General features: G+C 36.7%; 1 protein-coding gene across 1 annotated transcript in view; it reads right to left on the bottom strand.

Annotated features, from left to right (window-relative positions):
* LOC150098015 (solute carrier family 23 member 1) overlaps positions 1-26,089 on the bottom strand; it is a 133,488-nt gene that overhangs the window by 41,767 nt on the left and 65,632 nt on the right. The window contains exons 3-5 of the mRNA XM_090406187.1: positions 19,522-19,644; positions 8,292-8,449; positions 4,898-5,057 (exon numbers count right to left, since the gene is read on the bottom strand). Coding sequence (XP_090262313.1) covers positions 4,898-5,057; positions 8,292-8,449; positions 19,522-19,644 — 441 coding nt within the window. The remainder of the gene's footprint in view (positions 1-4,897; positions 5,058-8,291; positions 8,450-19,521; positions 19,645-26,089) is intronic.

Below are 26,089 nucleotides of genomic sequence, written 5' to 3'. Positions count from 1 at the left end.
CAGTCATGTTAAAACATTACTACGGCCCAACCTATAGAGTAACCAGAACAACATACCAGATAACAAGACCACAGTCAACAAACTACATAACATATAAGTACAAGAATCATACGGCAAAGCCACCCGAAACTTCTACATACTTGACATGATAAACAAACTTCCGTTCGACGACAGAAACCTTCTGACATACAGAGAGCTGAAACAGGCGCTATGCAAATATTATAGCGAGAATGAAAATTAGAGAAATTCCTGTTTTTCTCTCTCTCTCTCACACACACACATAAAAAACCTATGACAAACCGCTCTCAAAAAACACCACTATAATGACACAAACAAACACACCATATCCAAATCCAACCCTACTTACAAAAAAAAAAAAAATAATAAAATTAAACTGTAATAGCAGTTGAAGCCTTCCAAGCCATTACCAACAAACAGTAAAATGAACACCTGGCTTACGACCAGTATAGAAACATAACCACGCAACCACTGCCATCTATTATCTTCCTCAGAAAAGCTCTGCAAAGCTTCGAGGAAGAAATCAGAAATGCTTCACAAATTATTATTATTATTATATTAGTTATTCACTAAAAAAAAACATTCTGTATAATAATCATCACTGTTAATATTAGAACATGTGTTGTAAATGCATAATGCAGAGGTAAAGAGTGTTATTAAAATTATTAACTGAAATCCGATGTAGAAAAATTTTGTAAAATTGTATTCAATATAACTATTATACATATATGAATAAATATTCTAGCACTGAATAAAAATATTATTTATTTGAAAAAAAAAAAATATATGTATATATTAGTATTATTACGGACAAGGAGACAGACTTATCCAATGAGGCCCTAAATATCACGTCAGGAACTATCCATTATTCACACAGTATCTCTCATACTTTCCTTTGAACTCTTTCACAGTCATGGCGCCCACAACAGACTCTGGCAACCTGGCCACTCATTCACCACTCTCAGAGCAAAATACCAGGTTTAACACCCTTGCTAACTGCATGCTTGCTCAGTTTCCAAGGATGGTTCCTGTTCTTCCACCACCAGAACTGTAAATAAAATTTTCCACCTTATTAATCTTGCAAAAATCCTTCAGTAATGTATATGCCTCAATCATATGACCATTTTTCCGAGTGCTAACCAGTTTCTGTAACTCACAAATTTTCAACCTGTTCTTGTAAGGTTCATTCCATAGACCTGCTACCATCTTAGTCACTCGCGTATGAATCCTCTCCACCTCTAACTCATTGCCAAGAAACTCTGGTGACCAGATTGGCTATCTAAATTGCTAAATCATTAACATATAATATTTTTTTCTTATTATCTTTTATCCTTTTTTCTGATATAAAAATATAAATTATAAATAATCTCTTCATAAATGCATTCTTACAAATCAGGAGCCCAGAAAATAAAAGACGAGAAAGAACGAGAAGAAAACGAAAACAGGAGTCAACAAACGCTCTTTCAATTTGGATTAAGTGCGGCTTCAAACCTTTTTGTATTGAGTTCACCTATAGAATTTGATCAAGAAGAAACTGTTGGAAACCTCATCCCAAAACAAGGAGCTTGATTTGGGTATTTCGATAAAGGTGCAGATGCAGGAAATGAAAATTGAAAACAGGAAGAAAACAGACATACAGACGCATGTGGAAGTGAATTTGGAAGATGAGAAGAATAATCATCACAACCGAATAATCCTGTGGTGATGATTACTCGTTGAGGAATAATCATCACTTATCACAACCTAATTTACATCTCAAAAGTAAATATAAAATTATGCTAGGAATGGTTACATCCCTCTGCCTAAAACGTTTCTGAACAACAACTGCAATCCGAAAGCATACTGAAATTTCAAAGCACTAATGGAGAACTACATGTAATAGAGTGGCTTGTCTGGAATCAACAGAAACAAGCTTTATACTAGTTTTCATGTCGATTATTTTGGCATAAGACAATCAAAACTAGCACTTCTGTGTCTATGTCTGCACTGGTATCTGCTGAAGGCTGGGATTCTATTGGGAAGTGATGAAAACTTTCCTACAGGAACCCAAAATATCAAAAAGGCAATAGTCACAAAGAATACTACCTAGCTTGTCGAGAACTAGAAGGCGCCTGCCTTTTGAGACAGGAGATGTCATCTTAGAAGCCTCAATCAAACTACTGTGTGAAATGGTACAAACTTTAAAGGGTATCATCGATGTTGTACTCTTCTTGGAAGAACGTGGTTTACCATTTACTAGTTCATGCCATAGAATTGGTAATTTAAACAATAGAAAATTTTAGAACTATTGAAGTGCTCTCCAGGTGGGACCTCATCCTTCATTAACATGTGTTAAGTGCAGAGGAGTCAGATAAAATGAGCGTGTGGCTTCAAGTTCAGTATCTGTCCTCTTACTCACAAAATGAAATTACTGCAGAATGCTTGAATCTTGGGAAACAACATATTTTGCTTGAGAAACAATCTGTAGTTGATAAATAATATATTGAAAGAACATGGTATTCCTCTCACTGATTGTTGAGCTCAAGCCTACGATAATGGGGCAAATGTGTCAGTAAAATAGAATGGCGCACAAGCAAAAAGAAAAGAACAATGTTCAGCGGCATTGTTGAGCATCAACAAAAGCCTCAACTGAATCACAAGTTAATCCAATAAAAACTGCAGTTCTTTTTGATAAATGCACTTCACGTTAACATGCCTTATAATTAATTTTTCGGGGAACTGTTTATTCAATCAATTTTAGTTTCGACGAATTGTGATTATTCGATGAATTATTGGTTTACGACAAATTGCCATTAGATAAATTATGTTTTCTATTAATTGCCGTTAGATTAATTGCTTTTTTCAGGAACTGCCTTTTATTTAATTGCTTTTTTGAAGACCTGCTGTACGATCAACTGTTTTACGATTAATTATTTATTCGATTAATTGTTTTTTTTTTCGATAAATTGCCTTTCTCAAATTATCGTTCGATAAATTCTCTTTCGGAGAATTGCTTTCGGTGAATTTTCTGGGTACCATTATTACGAGTACGTATCACCATCGAGAAGTCCAATGATTCTTTGCAGGAAGGTATTCGTACTCAACTCAAACTATCATCGCTCCTATTTATTTCTCCATCTGCACACAATGGCAGTAACCGCCAACTTTCGTGAAGGAAGATCTTTTACCCTCCATAATAGTGTGTAGATTTATGAGTAATTAAAGAAAGTCCACATGAAAAAATGAAAAAAGATAATAAGACAAAAATATTATGTATTAATGATTTAGCAATTTAGGAGAAGATTGTAAGTTTCTTTGAACTAAATAGGGACAGTAGCGAGATTAAGGGATTACTGATGTCACTTAACTGAAGAACGGAAGAGCAGCACACAAGCCGAAATCACAACAACGAACAAATTGGCTCGTCTGACCTGGTGCAAAGACCGTGTTAACTGGACAATTGACCAGTGGAAAACGGTACTCTGGATGATTAATGAATCAAGGTTCACCTGTTTCCAGTCTGATGGCATAGTGTCCATCACACTATGATGATGTGATGGACACCATGCCATCAGATTGGAAACAGGTGAACCTTGAATCATTAATCATCCAGAGTACCGTTTTCGACTGGTCAATTGTCCAGTTAACACGGTCTTTGCACCAGGTAAACCTGGTGCAAAGCAGCCTGGTGAACGCTTGTTACCATGATGTGTTGTACCCAGAGTAAAGTTTTGTGGTGGAGGAGTAATGGTGTGGGGTGCATTGAGCTGGAATGGAGTGGAACCACTGATCATTATCCATGGTTCCATGAAGACAGCTCAGTTCCTCGATAATCAGGTGCTGACTACATTGTAGAGCTTTATGGAACGGATCCGTGTTTCTGTCAAGATGACAGTGCCCCATGCCACAAAGTTGCAGCTGTTTTGGAATGTATGAGGAGATGGGTGGTAAAGGTCTATCCTTGCCTGTGCAGCGTCCTGACTTCAAACCCCATCGAACGCCTTTGGGACTAGTTGGTGCGGCAATTGAGGTTCTTAGTAGCATGTCCTCGATTAGGCGCTGAATTCAGTGTTGCTTGGATGGAGGAATGGAGAGAAATTCCACCTGATGCTTGACGCACATTGGTGGAAAGTCTCTCTCAAAGGTTTCAGGAGGTGATCAAAGACAAAGGTATACCCGTTATTATCGTTTGCCTGCTGGTATCAACTGTAATTTGCTTAAATGTCCGGACATTTATTGGTAGAGAGAGAGAGAGAGAGAGAGAGAGAGAGAGAGAGAGAGAGTGTGTGTGTGTTGTCACAAGAGAAATCAATGACTACTTGAAAACGAAACAAATTACCATTTCTTTCTAATGTTTCATGGGGTGCTGTCTAAATCAGACTGACAAATCAATTCGTGTTCAGAATTAACTCTTTAAAGAGTAGTACTTTCTCTCTATCCCTTTGGCTGAAGAGACTGGATTTGAATAACGTCAAGCAACGCGTAAAACTAAATGCTTAGTATTTTATATCTGCTTTCGAAAATAAATAAATAAATACTCCTAATTCTGTTTACGGTTACTCGTGTGAAAACAGTGGAAAGTATGTTGGCTGTCCAATTTATTCGTGAACTATGAAGAAGCTTCTTTTGGTACCAAGTTATAGCTTGCCATATCTACAGCAAAAAGAGTTATTTTATTATTGTCATTGAAAAAAAAAACCATGATAATGAAAGTTCCCGATGATGCCATGTTGTTTAGATCTGCATGGATTAGAATTCGAATTTTTCGGATAATTCGTTTTCCTATTATATTTTGGAAAATTTAAAATATGTGCATAGTACAGTGAAACTATCTTTTAATATTTCTTTATTTTAATATTGCAAATATGTGAATTGTACAATATAACCAAAACAAAATTACCTCTCTCATTCTAGACTGCCACACTTCTGTCCAAAATTCATCTTCGGGAAGTGTAGAATTGCCAGCTATGTCAGATTTAGGACACTGCCATTCGGGCAAGAGAAGAATGGCTATACTTGGAGTAAGAAAAGCGTAGGAGGCTCCCTGAATAATAGGCAACCTTGGGTAAAACAAAGAGTTATTATTAATGACGAATAAAAGAAAATATTGGGGACAAAGGAAAAGTAGTGGCAGCGCTGTCTTAAATTACCATTGCCAACAATTTGAGAACGCATAAATACCACACGCATTGCAGCTGTTGATATGGTTTTCATTTGTCTTTACACACAGCGACAGATTTTCATATTTTAGGTGCATTAGTAACACGGTGAATTATTCACTGGTATGAAATAGCCCCTGACTTCTATCTTGCACGAACAGTTGCGTTAGAAGAGGAAGGATATTTATTCTGCGAACAAGAATGAAATTACAAAGTAAGGAGTCGTATAATCAAACGTCAATGCAATCGAAAGATTTTTCACAATAACCGAGAATTGTAAACATGGTGACTGTTGCATATGATGAAGATATATTCTTCTTCAGCATTATTTTCCACAGGGTACACTTATCATTACTCTGTGCCATTTCACGTTTCTTTAATATGAGCCACTATAGCTCTTAGTATGTTTTTAACCACTGTGTATATTAACAATCTGAAGGAACATTCCTTTTGCATAGGGAATTCCCAGATTCCACTGATTAGAGGAAAAGCTTCCAAATGACTGGAGATTATGGTGAAAGAATATAAAATAAACACTTAAAAAACATTGCACTACTTTCCTCATCCTGCTTATTAATAAACTAAGATAAGTTAGCATATTCGTGACATTGAGTTTTGATGTATTTTATTCTGAGTTGAAGCAACAAATACAAGACCATCGAACATTTACAGCAGAGCATACATGAGTAGATTAGAATGTTCGTAAACTAGTATAGTTGAAAACTGTTTATGCATATGCGACTTCATTAGAAAGCATAGTACCGGTGACAACAGGTTGGCCATCTCCGTAAGGTGCTTAAATGCAGTTTTTCATCCGAATGCGAGTTAGCTGATTTCATTCTATGGAAACAAGGAATTTCCTCCAGGAAACTGGTATTTTTATCCCTCACAGTTAATAGACAGAATACATTGGCACCATAGTCTTCGTATCTTCAACCTTTATTGAAATGTACACAAGCCTCAGAGCAAAATCAGATTTGGAATGGGAATGCAAGCAGTTTCTTTCTCGAGAAAAAAAAAAAAACAATTAAACCCCTTTGAGCTCAAGAAGTACGGCTGAATACTTTTTAGTGCACATGAAGGCTAATCCTTGGCATCACAGGGAATAATGGCAAACAATTCAAGTTATATTGACATACGAGTGGTATGAAACGTTTCACGGTCTCGACCATAGTTGGCACCACTATCGGCAAGATTTTTTTTCCAAGGTGGTATATTTGTCATAAGCATCCATGTTAAATTGCAAGTCATTCTATCAAATAGTTTGTTTTATACAGTTGTCTGAAACAAAAGTGTTGTCTGTATCTCTTGAAATGGATAAAATTGTGTATCGTGCGGTTATAAAATTATTTGTAAAAGAAGGTTTAATACCAAACGAAATTCATTCAAACTTCAAAAACGTTTGTGGGAACTCTTCTTCTTCGTTTTAGATAATTAAGAAATGGGCTGCCTAGTTTAAACGTGTCCGTACCAGCCTAGAAGTGATCCACGTGAAGGACGTCCAAAAAACGAAACAACACCAGAAATCATTAATCAAGTGCACGATATGGTATTGGATGACAGGCGAGTCAAAGTACGTGAAATTACTGAGACTATAGGCATTTCAAATGAACCTGTAAGATATATTTTGCATGAATTGCATATGAAAACTCTTTGGGCAAGAAGGATACCGCGCTTGCTCACAGCAGATCAAAAACGCACTCGCATGAAAATCTATGAACATTGCTTGGAGCCTTTTAACAAGAATAAAACTGATTTTGTGCTTAGATTTATTACTATTTGTTATATTTATTACTATGAATGAGACTTTGATTCACCATAACATATCAGAATCCAAATAGCAGTCAAAACAGTGGACAGAAGCCAGTTGTTCAGCGCCAAAGAAGACAAAGTCGGTTCCATCAGCAGGAAAGGTCATGGCATAAGTGTTTTGGGATGCTAAAGGCATTTTGTTTATTAAATATCTTGAAAACGGTAAAACAATAACCGGGGAATATTATTCCAATCTTTTAACCAGACTAGACATAAAAATTTGTGAGAAAAGACCCGGTTTGCAGAAGAAAAAATCATCTTTCATCAGGACAATGCACCTGCCGACAAGGGCGTTTTGGTAATGGGAAAATTAAGGGATCTGCACTATGAATTGCTGGAACCTCCACCTTATTTCACATATTTGCTTCCTCTGACTTCGATCTCTTCCCAAAACTAAAACTCTTTCTCGCTGGTCAGCGTTTTTCTTCGAATTAAAGGTGATTGCAGCTGTAGAGGGGTATTTTGCAGATCTTACTGAGAATCACTACAGGGATGGGATAATGGCGCCGGAACTCGCTACAATAAATGTATTAGTCTTAAGGGAGATTATGTTGAAAAATATAAATAATTTTGAAATTATAAATTCGTTTTTTCATTGTTAGGCCGAGAACCTTTCAGACTACCCTCCTATTTTGTAATAAATTAAACTGATGTCAGTGATTTCGAAAATACAAGAGTGACTGACACCAGACGAAACTATGCCCCAGATTGTATTCATAATCGTTGTGATTTCAGGTATTTTAGCATTCCCTATTTTAGAAACCTTGCACCGTTTACTTCTTATATTACCTTTTTCAAGAACTCTGAAGTGATGTTGAGAAATAATACCGCTGTAATGTTCACTTTTGTTATGCAAATCATCTTATTTCTGTGCCATGGATTGTTTGTAATTCACCTTTTTTTCAGAGATGCTCTACTGTGATACAATTACCTACGATTTGGTATGTTAACATCATCGTAAATAGAAATAATATTAAATTTCTTACAAATGCTTTTAAAATAAGGCACAGCATAACGTAAGACAATAATATAAGGCAAACGTTTTAAAGAAAATTACTGAAATCATATAGATGTATCTTTTAATCTTAAATGTTTCGATTCAAATTACTCCTTTTTTTATTGATAGTTTTCTTTTAATTTTATTTAATTTCAATATCTATGAAGAATGATAAAAAGGTCGGTATAAACCACGAGTGAAATTATTGAAAGATTAACCTGTCAATTTGTCGGTTTGTAGATGTTGCCTGGCTGTTAACAGCTTCTAAAAATTCACAACAATATACATCTTACTGATTTTGACCATAAAAAAGTACAAGAACATACCTCACACCAAAAGTAGCTTGAAGGAACGTGGCCATTCCAGAAACAAAGAATGTAGTTGAAATGAGGTAACCCCGGGTTTTGTCGCCTTCGTGAATACACAACTTAGGTGCGATTATATAAGGATATGCGACTGTTCCTCCAAACATTGTTAGATAATGCTGCAATAAACAAGAGATAACTTTAAATTTATATTATTTCGCTTGCATACGTGTATGGAAGAAAAGAATAAAAACGAAACTTAATTAAATAAGGTCTTATAATGAAGTGCATTTTTCAATCTAAACCCCATTTTCATCCGTAGTTAAGAAATTTCTGATCCATAATGATAAAATCGTTATACAAAAGCCCATCTCCTTCAGCGAAATGTTGAAATTGGTCTAAACGCTCATCCCAGCCAGCATAACAAAGGCAGCAATGTGTCATGTCCTTAGTCATATCATGTCCTAACAGCATTTCTTAACTTAATCAACGCATATTTACTTTTCTTTAATTAATATTTAATTAAAGAAAATTTAATTAATATTTAATTAAATTTAATTTAATTTTTGATAGGAGCAGTTAATATTAGGATCACTTTGGGAGTGCAAATGTAAAGATGGCAGTATTTTCTTATGTTGAGCCCATACACAAGAAGTCTGTTAATCAACCTATTATGGGGTTGAATAGAATTTTTTCTATTCTACAAAACATGTTATTCAATTCATGTATACTGTATTAAACGATTTACATTAAAAACTGCAAAACCTAGCTTCAATCAGTTAACGCGATATGGGAGTTTATATATTTATTTAATGTTTATTTGTTTACATCTATATTATTACTATTACTATTATTACGGGCAACTCCAGGGAGTCATTGGACTCATCGAGGGAGGCCCCAAATCATATTCATCACAACTATTTGACATTCATACAGTATCTATCATACCTCGCCTTAAACTCATTCACTGTCACAGCATCCACCACAGACTCAGGGAGCGCATTCCACTCATTCACTACTCTAAAAGTAAAGAACCCAGCTCTAACACCTTTACTAACCACACTTTTGCCCAGTTTCCATGGATGTCCCCTAGTCCTCCCACAACCAGCCCTGTTCTCAAAAATATCTTCTGAATTAATTTTGTAGAAACCCTTCAGTAATTTGAATGTCTCAATCATATCTCCCCTCCTCCGCCTATCAACCAATTTTTGCAACTCACAAATTCTCAACCTGTTCTCATACGGTTCATTCCACAGACCTGCTATCATCTTGGTCACTCGCCTCTGGATCCTCTCCACCTCCTCCCCATCAAGAAGAAACCTAGGTGACCAAATCTGAGCACAGTAGTCTAGATGGGGTCTTATCAAGGCTCGATACAGAGGAACAATAACCTGCTTGTCTCTGCTTGTCATCGTATTCTTCAGCAACCAAGTGATTTGATGAGCTGTTTTGGTCACTTTTGCAATGTGTCCCCTAAATTTCAATTCCTTATCTACCAACACTCCTAAATCTCGTGCCTCATCAATTTCCTGGAGCAGTGTTCCACCAATGCAGTAAACTGCCGCCAATCTTTTCACCCCAAAATGCATAACCTTACATTTTGCCACATTAAACTGACATCCATTCTCCTTAGCCCAGACCTCCAATCTATCCAAATCATCCTGCAAAATTTTGACGTCATCTGCATTCACTATTGCCCTACCCAAGTTCGCATCATCCGCAAACAAATGAACTGTTCCTCTCAGATCATTTCCTATATCATTTATGAACAAATTAAACAGCAGTGGTCCAATAACAGATCCTTGTGGCACACTACTAGTCACAGGCCGTCTTGTGGACTCTACTCCCGGGTAAACCACTCTCTGATATCTCTCCGTCAACCACCCTCCTATCCATCTCACCAACCCTATGTCCATTCCCATATGCTGCAATTTACTGATTAGAATTCCATGTGGAATCCTGTCAAAGGCCTTGGCAAGGTCCAGTAGAATCACCGTAAACCCATTACCCTTATCCAGTTCAGCCGTCACTGTTTTATAATACGTGAGCAAGTTACTGAGGCATGACCTACCCTTCACAAAACCATGCTGTCCCCGATACAGTATCCCATTTTCTTCTATCCAATCTTGTATTTTCCTCTTGACTATTTTCTCTAAGACCTTGACAATGATTCCTGATATGCTAATCGGTCGGTAATTTACTACAGCAGTCTTAGAACCACCTTTATGCAGTGGAACTATTTTCCCCTCTTTCCACCCGCTCGGGACTAACCCAGACCCGAGACTCAAATTAAACAAAATGGTCAAGGGTACTGACAATTCTTTAGCTGCTTCTCGTACAACACGAGCTGGTATACCATCCAATCCCACAGATGTATTGACATTGAGGTTATGCAATAGACTACTCACCTCCACTTCATTAACCACAATTCCCGTATAATCTACTGGTTTATTCGTTTCTGCAATGTCACCACCTGGATGATATACTTTTGCAAAGTGGTCACTCAGTAACTCAACTATCTCAACTGATTCAGTTACCTCCCTACCATCGGCATTCTTTAAAATCAATCTGCCATGTACATTTTTCCTTTTACTTGCTACATATCTAAAAAACTGCTTAGGATTCTCTTTAGCCTGCATGGCCAATGTTTTTCGTAATCCTTTTTTGCTTTTCTTACCACACTCGTCACACTTCTGGCCTGCGCTTTATACCGTTCATGGGCCTGCCGGTCACCTTTCTCCTTAAATTCCCTCCATAGTTGTTTCTTTTTTTGCAGCTCAAGCTTAATGGTGTTATTCATCCATTTAACGCCTACTTGATTTATTATTCGGACTCTAGGTATACAGTCAGCCATTGCTTCATGCAAGCACTTCTTAACTACCTCCCATGCACTATCAACTTCTAGTCCTTGCAGTTGTACATGCCATGGCACTGAACCAATCAAACTCCTAAGCTTGTCATACTTTCCAGCCCGATAATTCCACATGTACCCTGTCTTAATTGAAAATTCTACACCTTTACCCACCTCCCAAGTTAAGACCCTATGATCACTCTCACCGATTGGTGGCAATGTGGTCATATTTGTTACAGCCAAATCCTCAGATGTAATTACTAGGTCAAGCACTCTCTGACCCCTAGTATTTTCCATTACATGCTGTCGCAGATAGTTATCCCTTAATAACCGCATAAAATCCAGTTCCTTCCTCCCGTGTGTCCTCTCCTCACTCCAATCAATGCGACCATAGTTGAAATCTCCCATAATAATCACCCTCCTTCCACCCATTTCTTCTATTTGCTTGTGCATACTGTCACCACCATCTTTTCCATCACCTGGTCTATAGCAGCAGCACCCAATTGTATATTTAGTTCTGCTAGCCACAATCTCACACCAAATGGCCTCAAATGTGCTCTTTTCTCTATCCTGCAATTCAACTTCTATTCTCCTTGGCTGGAGCTCATCAGCTATCATCAACAATACTCCTCCCCCCATTTTATTCTCTCTGTCATTCCTGAACACACTATACCCATCACATTCAATCCCACTAGTTATATCATCTACAGTCAGCCATGTTTCACTAATACCTATAACCTGTGGTCTGGAAGTGCCAACCATGGCCAAAAACGCTTTCTTCTTGTTCCTAATACTCCTAGTATTAGTGTACATGAATTTAAGACCCCCATTAGCCCCAACCCTACCTTGATGCCTTATATTAACTATCCCACTCAGATTTGTTGTCCTTATTTGCTCTGGCATATTATATTCATTCTTACATTCAACTGCCTCCATAAGGACTGTATCTCTACTCCCCCCCCCTAACAAATCTAGTTTCCCTGAATTTGCACATCCACTACATTCAGCAACACTTTCTCAAGTCTTCTTACACCGTAACCATTCAAATGCAAGCCATCCATCTTATATAGATCCTTTCGCCCATCAAACTCACTCCACACATCCACAAATTCCACACCACTCGTCATACATAACCCACGCATAAAGTCATTTGCAATTATAGCCCTCCTTTTAAACATTTCACTGTCATACCGTGGCAAAAGACTAATCATTCTAACTCTCTCACTCTTTTCTTTTGCTACCTCAAACAATTCATTCAGGTCTTCTATCATTTCCATTATCGAAGATGTAACAGCACAGAACAGCAATGATCACAAATTCTGTGTTTCTTTTGTTTGAATCATTTTGTATTTCTGTTTGAAGTATTTCTAGACTTGTGTTTGAAGTTGCTTGTTTGAAGCATTCAGTTATTTGAAGCACCAATGACATTCTGTGACAAATCAGAGGCAAGTGTATATAATAAATGTTGAAAATTTTCTGAACTTGTTCTGATTGCATAATTTCTGTGTTTCTTGTCTTTGAATCATTTCTGCACTTGTTGTCTTTAAAGAATTCATTGAGGAGTTCTTCAATTTGTTTCTTTCTCAATGTGAAATCAGAAACACAGGTGTAGAGAATGACTGTTTCAAGTATAATTGTGTTTCTCTAATTAGAACATTTCCGTGATGGTATGACTTGAAACATTTCTGCGCTTTCTGGTTTCAAGCAATTGTGTTTGTAGACTTTTGATGATTCTGGCGTTTCAAGTATTCCTCATTTTCTTCTGTTAGTAGCATTTCTGTGCTTATTTTATATTTGAAGCATTTCTGGACTTGTTTGTTTGTAGAATTTGTTTCATTTTCAGTATACAGAAAGAATATTTCAATCAATTCTATGATTCTCGTGCTTCAAGTATTTTCTATGGTTGTTTTACTACAAGTATTTTCAGTATACTTGTTTGTTTCAAGTATTTTCTTGTTTTGCTAGAAGCATTTTCTGTATTTGTGGTGTTTGTAGCATATCTATGCTTGGAGTGTTTCAAACTTTTTTACTTTGTTATCATTGAAGCATTCAATGGAAAGCATGTTTTCATTCCCAATATAAAATCAGAAGCACAATTGTAAGGAATGAATGTTTGAAGAATTTCGCTACTTCTGTTTGAAGTTTTATATTGTCTTTGAAGAATTTCTATGGTAATTTTGTTGGTAGCATTTCTCTGCTTGTGCTTGAAGCAAATTCGTGCTCACTATAAAGCACTTCAGCGATCATACTGTGTAATGCATTTGTCTTTACTTGTGTTTCAAGTATTGCTGTGTCTCTGTGTTAATATGTGAAATGTGAAAGCGATGTCTTGACCTGGGAGATTGTAAGATGTGCTGAATATTCTGTTAAGAAGGGGTATATGTGGAATTACAAGGCTGGTGATTATTAAAAGCTGAAAAGTCAGCTTTCAGTGCTATGGCATGAGAATTTGAAGGGGAGAGATGTTGATGGTGCGCGAGAGATTGTCAAGGATTATTTAAAAAAAGCTGTATCAGACTGTATTCCCAGAGTCAGAAGGAGAAATCAAGTAGGAGTAAGATGGATGAATTATTAAGCAGGAGTTGCAGATAAAGAAAAGGTTGTGGGGGAAGTATAAAGAAAAGATGATGAGCGTGCGTTCCCATGAGCAGTACAAGGTACGGGCAAAGAGAGTAACCTGTATGGTAAGGAAAGCCAAAGCTGATTATGAGAGGAAGCTAGCCTGATGAGTCCAAAAGAAACCCTAAGGGGTTCGTTCACTATGTGGCAAGTAAAAGGAAGAATAACCATGGAAAGATTACTTTAAAAAGTGTTGATGGTAGGGAAATTACAGAAGCAAATCAAACAGTTGAATTGCTTAGTGATCATTTTGCAAAAGTGTACCATCTTGGTTGTGATAGTGCAGTGTCAAATGTGTCAATTTCGTCTATCTCTAGATTCTCTGATGAGAATCTAGAGATAGACGAAATAGAGGTGATTTATATATTACAGAACCTTAATTCTAACACTGCCACTGGATTAGATGGCATATTGGCCCATGCGTTACGAGAATTTGCAAGAGAATTACCACCTCCTCTAACCAGGCTGTTTAATTTAAGCCTCCGTTCTGGTAAAGTTCCAATAGAGTGGAAAGAGGGGAAAATAATCCCACTGAGCAAGGGGGGCTCCAAGACTGAAGTTGCAAATTATAGACCAAACAATATATCTGGAGTGGTGGTTAAGATTTTGAAGAAATGGGTAAAAATTAGAATTCAGGACTGGGTGGTTAAAGCAATATGATACTTTATAAGGGGCAACATGGTGTTCTGAAAGTTGGGCCTTCCCTCAGTAACTTTCTTACTTTCTATAATAAAGTAACAGTCAGAAGAGTTGGATAAAGGAAATCCTTACCCAGCGATACTGCTGGACGTTGCAAAGGCATTTGTCAAGATTCCACACGAAACTCTGTTGCATAAATTAGAGCAAATGGGTATGGATCTGAAGCTGGTGATTTGGATTAGAGAATGGCTGGTGGATAGATACCAAAGAGTGGTTTGTGGAGGAGCTGAGTGAATCTCCTCAAGTGAATGTTGAGTGAATGTACCTCAAGGCTCAGTGCTTGGTCCTCTATTGTTTAATTTGCACATCAATGATATTGGGAATACTTTGAAAGGAAATATCCACTTGTTTGCTGATTATGCAAAATTATGAAGAGCGATAGTCAATTCAGATGATGTAGATATCTTGCAGGATGACTTAAATAGGCTGACAGTGTGAATTAAGGTAAATGGCTGTCAGTTTAATGTGGCTAAGTGTAAGGTGATGCACTTGGGGAGGATGAGATCACATGCTGTTTACTATATTAAAGGAACTGAACTGCAAGAAGTTGACGAGGCAAGGGACTTGGGAGTTATTGTGGACAAAGAACTTTAAAAATTAAGTTTAAAAGGACATATTGAAAAGATTGCCAAAACATTACAACGAATTAAATGGTTGTTGAAGAACACACTAACAAGCAGGGATAAGGAAGTCATTGTTCCACTTTATAAGGCATTAATAAGACCGCATTTGGACTATTGTGCACAGATCTGGTCACCTGAATTTCTTGGTGATGAAAAAATGGTGGGAGGATTTAGAGGCGAGTTACAAAGATTGTTGCAGGTCTGTGGGATGTTCCCTACGAGGATAGATTGAAGATCTGTGGGCTCCAAAAACTAGATGATAGACGTAGGAGAGGAATATGATAGAAGCATATAAATTATTAAAGGGATTTTACAAGATTGATACTGATGACATTTCAAAGACCAGTGCAGGAAGGGAGAGAACGAGGGGCCACCCCTGGAGAATGGTTGAAGCATTTTCTGGACTTGTTATGTTTAGAGCATTTGTTTTGTTGTTATGTTTGTAGCATTTCTCTACTTGCTATGATTGAAGCATTTTTGTGCTTATGATACTTGAAGAATACAGTGACCATTTGATGAGTGTGTTTCATTCTCACTGTGAAGTCAGAAGCTCGAGTATAGATAAAGCATATTTCAAGCAATTCGTTGCTTGTGTTCTTGTTTTCGGAAGGATTTCTTGTGCTTGTGGTGTTTGCAGTAGTTGTGTGTGCTTGGAATGTTTGAAACATTTCTACCATCCATTGTTGTTTTTGGATCATTTATGTGCTTGTTGCATTTGGAGAATTATGTGCATAGTGTTTAAAGTATTTTTGTGCTTTTTGGAGCATTTCTGTGCTTCCTATGCTTATGTTCTGTGACTGTTGTATTTGGAGTATATCTATACATGTATATGGAGAATATCTGTTCTGTCCTTTCGATGTTCGACCATTTCTATGCTTGCGACGTTTGAAACATTTCTGTCTTTTTTGTGTTTGGAGTATTCCTGTGCTTCCGATGTTTGAAGCAATTCTTAGCCTGTTTTTTGAAGCATTTCTGTGTCAATTGTCTCTGCATTACTGTTAAGCATTTTTCTATCTCTACATTACTAATAATAAGCATTTCGGTTGTGTAAATGTATTTCTTGTTCTCCTTTGTTTAAAGCAACAGTATTCATAATAGTTGAATAAGTCTGTGCTTGTTACCATTGGACAATTTCTGTGCTATTTGTGATTGGAGCATTTCTGTATGTTTGAACTATTTTCTGTGCTTGTTGCTTTAAAAGCATTTCCTTCTTTGATGTCTTTGGATCAGTTTCATGACTGGTGTGTTTGAAGCATTTCTCAACTTATTGCGACCACGGCATTTTTGTGGTTGTGATTGGACCACTTCTATACTTGTATTTGAAATATTTCTGTGCTTGTAATGTTTGGAACATTTCCCTGCCTCTTGTGTTTGGAATATTTCTGTACTTCCTATGTCTGAATCAGTTCTGTGTTTGTTATCTTTGAATATTTTCGGAATTGTTGTGTTTGGGGCATTGCTGTACCTGTTTTGTCTGGAACAATTGTAAGTTTGCGTTTACAGCATTTCTTGGCTTGTAGTGTTTGGAGCATTCAGTGAACATTTCACTAGTGTTTTATTCAGTGTGAAATGAGAAGCTCAAGTATAAATAATGAATGCTAGAAGCATTTCTATGCTTTTGGATTTGTTACGTTTCTGTTCTTGTGTTTGAAGCATTTCTGCATTTCTTGCCTTTGACACGTTTGAATATATGTTTGAATCAGTTCTATGTTTGCAGCATGACTCTGCTAGTCGTGGTTAAAGAATTCTGTGCTTTTTTCTTTTAGTAGAATTTCTCTGCTAGTTGTGTATGAAGAATTTATGTTCATGTCCTGTTAGTAGCATTTTTGTACTTGCACTGTCAATAGGAATACTGTATGTTTGAAGCAGTTCAATGTGTACTCGCTTTGAAAGATTTGGGCGTTCGTAGTTTGTAAATTATGTTGTATTCCTCCTTGGGTTTGATGCATTTCAGTGATTTTGCATTTGTGTAAAGCATTCCTCCTGTTGTTTGAACAATTCTGTGTCCCAATTTGTTTAAAGAACCAGTGTACCTCATGAATGAAGTATTTATTTCTGTGCTTGTATTTGGAGAATTTCTATGATTTGACCGTTTCTCTGCTTCTTGTGTTTAAAGTACTTCTATGTTTATTGTGTTTGCACATTCCTGTACGAGGGCATGCTGAGCTTTTGTTGGTTTGAAGAATTTCTATGCTTCTGTTTGGAGCATATCTTCGTTCTAGTATTTAAAGTATTTCTGTCCTTTTAATGTTTGGAGCATCTCTGTGCTTGTAGTCATTGTTGCACTTCTGTGTTCCTTGTGTTTGGAGCATTTCTATGATTATATTGTTTGAACCATTTTTGTTTCCAATGTCAGAATCATTTCTGTGCTTCTAATCTTTGGGACATTTTTGTTCTCTTGTCGTGTTTGAAGGATTTCTGCTTGTTGTGTTTGAAAGATATATTTGTGCTTGTTGTGTTTGAAGGAAATCTGTGTTTGTGTTTTTAACATATCTATGTTTTGTTTATAGCATTCTTCTGCTTCTTGAGTTTAACACGTTCATTGCCAATCACGCGATATCGCGCAATGCGAACTCTCACCAAACGGCCGATCACGCGTTATCGCGTGGACGTCGCTAACTAAATGAAAACTAAAAAAATTGGCTACCGCACGAAATTCCAATTTTCAGCTTGGAAATGAACGATATCGCGCGATCACGCAATGCGAGTTCTCACCAAACGGCCGATCACGCGTTATCGCGTGGACGTCGCTAACTAAATAAAACAGTTTAAAAAAATTGGCCACCACACGAAATTCCAATTTTCAGCTTGGCAATGAAAGTGTTAAAGCATTTCTGCGTTGTGTTTAAAGAATTTTTGTAACTACTGTTACAAGCATTGCTGCAACCTTGTTATTGAAATATTTCTCTCTTTGTGTTTAAAGCGTTTCTGCTTGTGTTCGAAATCTTTACGTGGTTGCGGTGTTGGAAGGATTTCATGGTTCTGGTCTTTGAAGGTTTTCTGTGCTCGTTTTTCCGTAGCATTTCTCTGCTTGTGTTTGAAGCATTTCCATGCTCAATATGTTTAAACATTTCCACGCTCTTATAGTGTCCGAAGGATCTTTCCTTCGGACACTATATGAGCGTTTTGTTTGAAGCATGACTGAAGCCTCGTTACTTAATTTGTATTTCTGTGACTGAGGCATTGAAATATTTGGAATGCATACAAAGATGAGTAAAAGTGCTGGTCGACACTATTACATAAACTAGTTCGTTCCTCTATGCCACAGAGTCCATGGCATTCCTCTCTTCACACAATAAAGTGTGTAAAAATAGTGGAAAAGAATCGAGTTGCTCTGATTTTCCAATTTTTTCGAGTTATATACATCCATGTTTTCAGCTTAACTTACAACTGAAGTAGTTTTACCTAACTCTATAGACTTTCCAAACAGCTCTATGCTTCATGTAATTTCAGAACATTTCTATTCTCAGAATATGAAGTATTTTTGTGATCTTCGTTTTAAGCATTTCCGTTTACAGTATTTTTTAGTGAAAACGAAAATTTTATCGCATGCACGAATCACTCTTTCTAGTCTATTTGCTGTATAACAGCAAAATAACATTTAATACGCAGTTAGCATACGTACGAGCATAAAGTGAATTAGGGACTTCGTTTGCAACGCTCACAATAGTATAATCGTAATTCGCGGCAAGTCAAGTAATAATGACTTCTACAATTGTATGTTAGCCTACTAGTCTCTGTTTTATAATATGAGATAATACGAACAGTTTTTACTTATCCCTAAACTGCATGCAATTTCGTGGTTTATTCAAACCTTTGTTTCGTTTGTGCAATGTGTTCATTTAGTCATATCAATTACTATAAAGGTGCATAATGAAATCACGACGATATTTCACTGCACTCCAATAGCAAAAATAGCAGATAGCATTTTATCATAGATTTAGGAGGTAAAGACAACCTTTTCACTTTACATGTGGGCTCATTTAATTTGGTCTTTGTGTGTGTGCGCGCGAGAGAGAGAGAGAGAGCATTGTATTTTCTTATATTTTACTGAAGTCGCAGCAGAATCCATCATTAATATTTTGACGTTTTAATTAAATATAAATTATAGTATAATCATCGCTGTTTTTGTTTAAAGATAACTTTAAAATACTTGAAAAACGTCTACAAAAAATTCTAGCATTGTTTTTAAGTTGCAAACTTAGAGTGAGAGAGAACAGTCACTGAAATGAACCATATAATTCTGTGATTATTAACTACAAATAAATTAACAGGATTTGAAAGTCATTTGAAGTCACACAGAAACAGGGTGGATATGTGTTTATTGAATCCCGCGTGATTAAGAACATTACAAATTGTGTCTGAATTTCATAATGTTAATTTTAGATAAATACCAGAAATGAATAAAGATGAACATTAGTTCTGATTCTTATGAAATTTTGCGAATAATTATACTTACTTGAATTCCAAGAATGATGCATAGATGCCAAGGCGGTACTTCGTTGATTTTATACATAATGTCTGGTGCAGCATCAGTAGGTTTCATAGCTGAAGAAGTGTCAGTTTCATCTGTAATGTTTACCTAAAGAAGTAAATGTATTCTTTATTTATTGAACTTTCAGTTTATATTTGCGTTTTTGTCTTTAAACTAAAACCTGGATATAATCAAGCATCATAGGATCTCACGTGAAATTTAGAGTATATATTGATAATAATTGATTCTGTAGGGGAGGGGGAAGAAGTATCAATTAAAATTAAAAACGCCAAAGATAGAGCCAAGAGTTTTCTAACTGACATTGAAAATTCTGAAAAGGACTGCTTAACAAATACTTCACAATTATTCTTTTTATGTCCAAGTAGACATGAAATGATTTGCCATTTGAGACCTTTCAGTGTTTCACAAGTGGTTGAGAGCTTAGGATATCAATAGTCTAGATACTTATAATTTCTTTCCATAACAAATTCAGTGGCGTTAGTCATTTGTTTAATACGCATTCATATGACTACCAGTTTGCGATGTTCGTACTATGCCACGAAATATTTGGAAAGTACTGTACGTACGCAGTGGCGGCTCGTGGCTTGAAATCGTGCGGGTGCTGCAACTTTCGAAATACACACTGTAAGTACAGTGTATACGTGCTTGGATTAAATATCAAAATTATGGTAAAAATTTTAAAAAAAATTAAACATGAAAAAATATTGTTCATTATCGATAAAATTATAGTTTAGAATAATTCAAAATTACTTACAAATTAGTATAACAAATGTTATGTCTTCAATTTTAATGTCCAAATATTTAAAGAGACGGAGTAAACACGATAAGCCCTACGAACACTCTACTACTGGCGCAAACTGCATATAAAAAACAGTGAAACTGCGCTACAGACAGTGCCACATTACGCTAATAGCTCACATCTCACTATGACGTGCATATGCTTGCGCGCGTAGCAATGTGACACGATGGAAAACACAGTGCCGCTAGCGACCTTCGCCCTCCTAATTGCTACAAGATGGATTTTTATTATTTTTTTTTTTACAAAAGAAGAGAATTGTCTAGGATTGTTGATGATAAAATTAAATATTTCAAGCAAATATAAATCAATTAATAAATATATTCATATATCGAGAAAAATTGGGGGTGCTGCACGAGCCTCCCCTGACTGTACGTACATAGATAATCAAATGTTATGTCTTTCTGTTAAGAAAGAATGCCCCAAGGTAAAAGGCTAAATTTCATTGTCAGAAGGAGAAGTGATCCATAATGATAGCATCTTACACTGCTGTTATCAGTGTGTTTGATTTTTTGTTATAGTGTGGGTGTCAGTTTAAGAAATTGAAAAGTGGATGTCATTATTTACAAAATATTTTGTAATTGATTTCTTTGTTTTAAATAGATCCTATGAAGCAGACCATCATTTCCCCCCCCCCCAAAAAAAAGAAAGAAATTGCCCTTATAGACTTGTCTACACACTGCAATAATCTGCTATACGTTTTGTGACCATTCGTGTGTGGGTTAAATATGTTTAAACTTATGCGAAGGTCTTTCGGCGGAATAGACATACGAGTATGTTTAACTGCTTGGTACGTATTGCTTTTCCACAAAGTCGTCAAAATATTTCGGCATTTGTCTTACTGTGTCATCAAGAATAGAAGAAATTGAAGCAATCTCAGTTCGTAAAATCTTCGTAACCAGAAAATGACAGCTTACTGCACATCGCCTCGAATTCAAATCGCTTGGGAATCCGGTGGTCGGAAAAAATGGAAATCACTGGAGGGTGCAAGATCAAACTGTCTAACTGGCAGCCTAGAACCACCCACTCGTAGAAATGTAAATCATCGTGTGATATTTTACAAACGCATCGGACCAAATCCAAACCTGTTTCTTTGAAGTAACGTTTGCTCCACTCACTCACTTCTATTAACTTACCCATTAATTTCCTCTACCAGTGACATGCAGAAATCGAATTGTGTTTATACTTTCCCTATGCTTCCAGTCCTTCTGCCATTCCTCAATTGATAGCACTACCCTACGAAGCCTGTGTGATGCCTTCTCTCGGTCTGGGGAAAGAGAGTGCATAATCGCTCTCTTCACTTAGCATTCTGTCCCCCAGAGAACGATGCAAAATCGCGCAAATTCGGTTGTTTAATGGATTTGTTTATTTATTTATAATTAATATTGAAACTTCCTCATAAAATATATAATATAAATAAAAACGATGAACTACGTGAAATACAAATGAAGACATTTAAATAAAAGGAAAAAATAAAAATATAAATACAGAAATCTTCTAGCGATTTTTTTTCCTAATTCCCTTTCTGGATATTAGTAGTTAAAATGAAAAATAAATATAATAAAATAAGACGAAGAAATGCTGTATTATAAGAATAATATAAACTTGCTACAATTAAAGAAGAAACGTGGAATGGAAAAATGCCTAATAAAAAAGAGACTACCAATTAATCTTGGCAGATCTCTGTATGCGATCTTGTTTATTTCAGTGCTTAAGTGATTGAGAGTGCAAATGAAGAAAGGCCTTTGTGCTAATAAAGTTTTTCGGTTTGACAAGCGTTCACTGCAGATTTTCAGTCGCTCTCGAACACAGAATTTTGTGATTCGACACTCAGCATGACATCAGTTTTAAATAAAATGCTTCAATTTTTCCTTAGTATGGTTCTGTGCATCCATTCTGGAAACATAATAACATATCGTAACAAAAGGATACACGCTGATCTATAGCAATGTGTTCTAAAAATTATTTTATCATATCAAGCGAAAGTTATTATGAGAGTTATGCTCTACAAATATAGACTTCTTATCGCTCACTGGCTGCAACAGTATAACGGGAAAACAAATTGGTTCTCGGTAATCAATGAGAAAAATTTGTGTTTTAAATTTAGTTTCTTTAGAATTGAAGAATTTATGTGTAATAACTCAAATGATGTATTAACTAAAAAATTAAGAATTTTGAGTTTTGTCACTAGTTGTGTCACTCTATCAATCAGGTCGCTCATTCGCCTGACTGGTTGGCAGAGTGGTTAGCGTATCCGCGCTCCAACCTACAGGCTGTGGTTAGAATCCCGGTGGAAGACCTGGGATAGCACAATTTGACAGCAATTTTTAGAACAGATAGGCCTGCAACATCCTTTCACAACGCCTATTTCAAACTCGGTTAGTTCCCTTCTCGCAGCTATTTCTCCCATCCACAGTTGCAGTAACTTGGAAACATCATGTTCCTCCAATTTATACCGGCTACAAACACGTAAGCACCTTTTCCATGGGGGAGGGGTTCCGTTGACGTCTTTCCAAGCAGTGTATATGCACAACACACCCACACACAGACGTGTGTGGATGGATGGGTGGGTGTGTTGTGTCAAGATTGAATCTATCGTTAATTACTGATAACTCAAAGTTTTTTTAATACCTTAAAATTTAAAAAATAAATAAAGAAAGAAAGAAAGAAAATATGTGAATGTGTTCACTTCCTTCCCATTGTATGCATAGGCTGGCAATCAGCGTTGCTAAAACACTCTCTCGCAATACTGATCAGTGACGCACTCAGGGGGAGACAAGGGGCTACTGGCACCCTCAATGAAAAAGAAAAAACACTGAATTTTATTCTTTAAATAAATTTTTATAATCACCTACTGAATTTTTATTGAATTCGCATTAAAAATATTTTTCTCCGCTCAACTCGGTTCCCCCTCCCCCAAAGATTAAATCCTGAGTGTGCCACTGGTACTGATAATAGTATTGTAAACATTTTTTCTACCAATACATACTTGAAACAACAGCACATGACAATTCCAAATTCCATTTAAATGCTTCTCCTTAGAAATATAAAAAACTTAATTTAATAGCCTTTCTCTTGCAAGAAATTAAATATCTCTGAAACTATGGTAGAAAAAGAATTGCAACAATTATATCACAATAATATGCAGTCTTCACAAACTGTAAAATGTAGTTAATAGCAAGTATTTAACCACGAAAGAAAACATAGGGTTTTTTTCCCCTTCGGGTGACTTAAATGGATAGAATTGAATTCGCTTTGGCAGCAAACAAAACCATTTCCGGAAAGCAACCAATACTATGAGACTATTGGGTCCATTAATTACGTGTGTTCTCGGCTCTTGTGCGAGATTAAAAACGCACCTTTTCTGGTGGAAAAAGCTCTGGCCTGGCAAATACACTGCTTGGAAAGAAGTCAACGAACAGTTACATGGGCAATATGCATGATGCCATGTAACGAGTCTCGTGTTTGAAGACAGTATAAACTGGAGGAATATGATGCTCTCAAGTCAGTGTAACTATGTCCGGATTAAATGGCTGCGATGTCGAATACCATGTTTTAGGCCTATCTGTGCGGCAAACTGTTGACAAATTGGGCCATCCCAGGTCAGCATTCAGTGATACACTGATACATTATCACTGATACATTATGGTATCAGTGATACCATAATGAGATTTGTGCATCCACCGAACGTTACCATAGAGTTCGACGAAGGATGATATGAAAAACCGCCATTTTTTGTCCGACACGTTGAACATGGAGTTCCGAACATCGACTGGATCACGAATCTGAACAAAAATATTCAGAACCGAAGCTTCCGACATGGGTTTCCATGGTAGGACTGCAATATGCAATTCCCACCTTATCCGAAATAACATAAGGGACTTGGTATCTTGGAAAGCTGTGTTATATGAAAACGTATCGCGCCATCCTCTACCGTGCAAGTGGATGTGGAGATGCAGGGTGAACGTCTCTTATCAGAGTCAATAATCCCAAAATATGAAATTCGGAGATGGCGCTGTGAAGATATGGTCCTATTTGCCCTGCTTTGGACCTCTATTTGTGGTATCTGAACATTTTAGACAATGCACTGTTTCCTGCTTTGTGGAATTTCTAACGAATTGCCACAAAGCAAGACAATGCACCGTGTCATAAGACTGCTGCTATAACTGCTTGGTTTGTGGACATGAACGTCACCACACGTGACTTGCCTCCACAGCGCCCTGATCTCAACTCTATTGAAAATCTACGCAATCAACGGGAAAGTTCGGCGAGTTCAAGGGACGTTTTTTCAGCAAGCTCCAAATCTCATAATTAATCGAGGAATTCATGCTTAAATGATTTCACAGCTGTTTTAAATCCAGATGCGTTCTCATTAGTTAGAAATTCTTCATTGTGTTTTTCAGAAAAATAGGGTTTCCGAGACTGTGCTCCCTTTCAAGTTACATCAACTCTATCGTTTCATTTAGCTCCTTCGTAAGTAGTCGGGAAAGAGAATATTCTTTGTTAACAAACAAAACCTGAGTTAGAATGTTTGGGACGCAAAGAATAATTATACGAGACTTTCAAATGAAGGTTGAGTTATCTATAATACAAACCTAGACTATTACTGAAATAAGAGCCAACAGGCTTCACCTCGGCGAAGTAAAATTATTCAAAATTAAGAAATTCGGCTAAGAAATAATGTTGCTTAATTTTGAATAATTTTACTTCGCCGAAGTGAAGCCTGTTGGCTCTTATTTCAGTAATTGTATTTGTGCACCTTTTTTGGCAACTCGTACAGTAAAGATATACGTTCTGACCATTGAAACCTTAGTATTACATCTAGGTCTACCTACTCACTGATGAGACCTCAAAAAACGTCGAAACCGGTCTGGATAGTGACCTTCTCTCATAATGTAAAACAGTAATACATCTCCTAGGAACTGCGTTTTACATTATGGGAAAATACTAAGAACAGTGATCGGAGCTTACTCCACCTTTACTACGAGTCGCCCTAGCATTGCACTACCAGGTGTTGGCTTACGCTTGGACTCGCTAATCTTTATATAGTTTTCCATATTCAGCATGAAACTCTTAGATTAGATTTCCTATCTTTGAGTTTCTTATTCGGCTAAGAAATAATGTGGTATTCCATATCCACTTCATTTTGAATAATACAAATCTAGACGTAATTTTAAATGACAAACTAACAACAGGAGAACACTTCCAAAAATCTATAGTGTCCAGGAGAAAAAAACATGCTATTTTCATATGACATAAGCCAACTCACCTTCACTATTTTGATAAAGGTTCTTCTGGCCTTACATGGAATTCGAACCAAAGGTTCGAATTCCGTGTACCGTTCGAACCAAATGGAATTCGAACCAAAAGTTCGAATGAACTACGAATGAACCGACTGAACTACGTCGACTCTGGTATAAAGGTATTTGCTGTTTGACTACCTCTCCTTTAACAGGGGTGAGATTTGTGTTGGCAACTTGTTGAAAATAACTTATTCATCGGTCATTCATTTTCCGATGAATCAGAAAACCTAGGATCAGCATTAAGCACGCTCAGAAGCTGCACTACCAAAACTGAGAATAAGTTTTTGTTATGGCGCGAAAAGACATAAGAAGAGTAGAACATTATTAAGCGTCTTCAGTTAAATGTCAACTATCTATCTCATGCGGACTTGGCAGAATTTTGCCCTCTAACTTGGGTTTTTGTTACTTCAGAACAGACAGACTGACTGGAGAA

This window comes from Typopeltis vanoorti, chromosome 16 (genome assembly GCF_054136105.1).
Source record: "Typopeltis vanoorti isolate ZY-2024b chromosome 16, IOZ_Tvanoo_1.0, whole genome shotgun sequence".
Taxonomy (NCBI): Eukaryota; Metazoa; Arthropoda; class Arachnida; order Uropygi; family Thelyphonidae; genus Typopeltis; species Typopeltis vanoorti.
The sequence above is the reverse complement of the archived record's forward strand: the minus strand, read 5'-3'. Positions and strand labels throughout refer to the sequence as shown.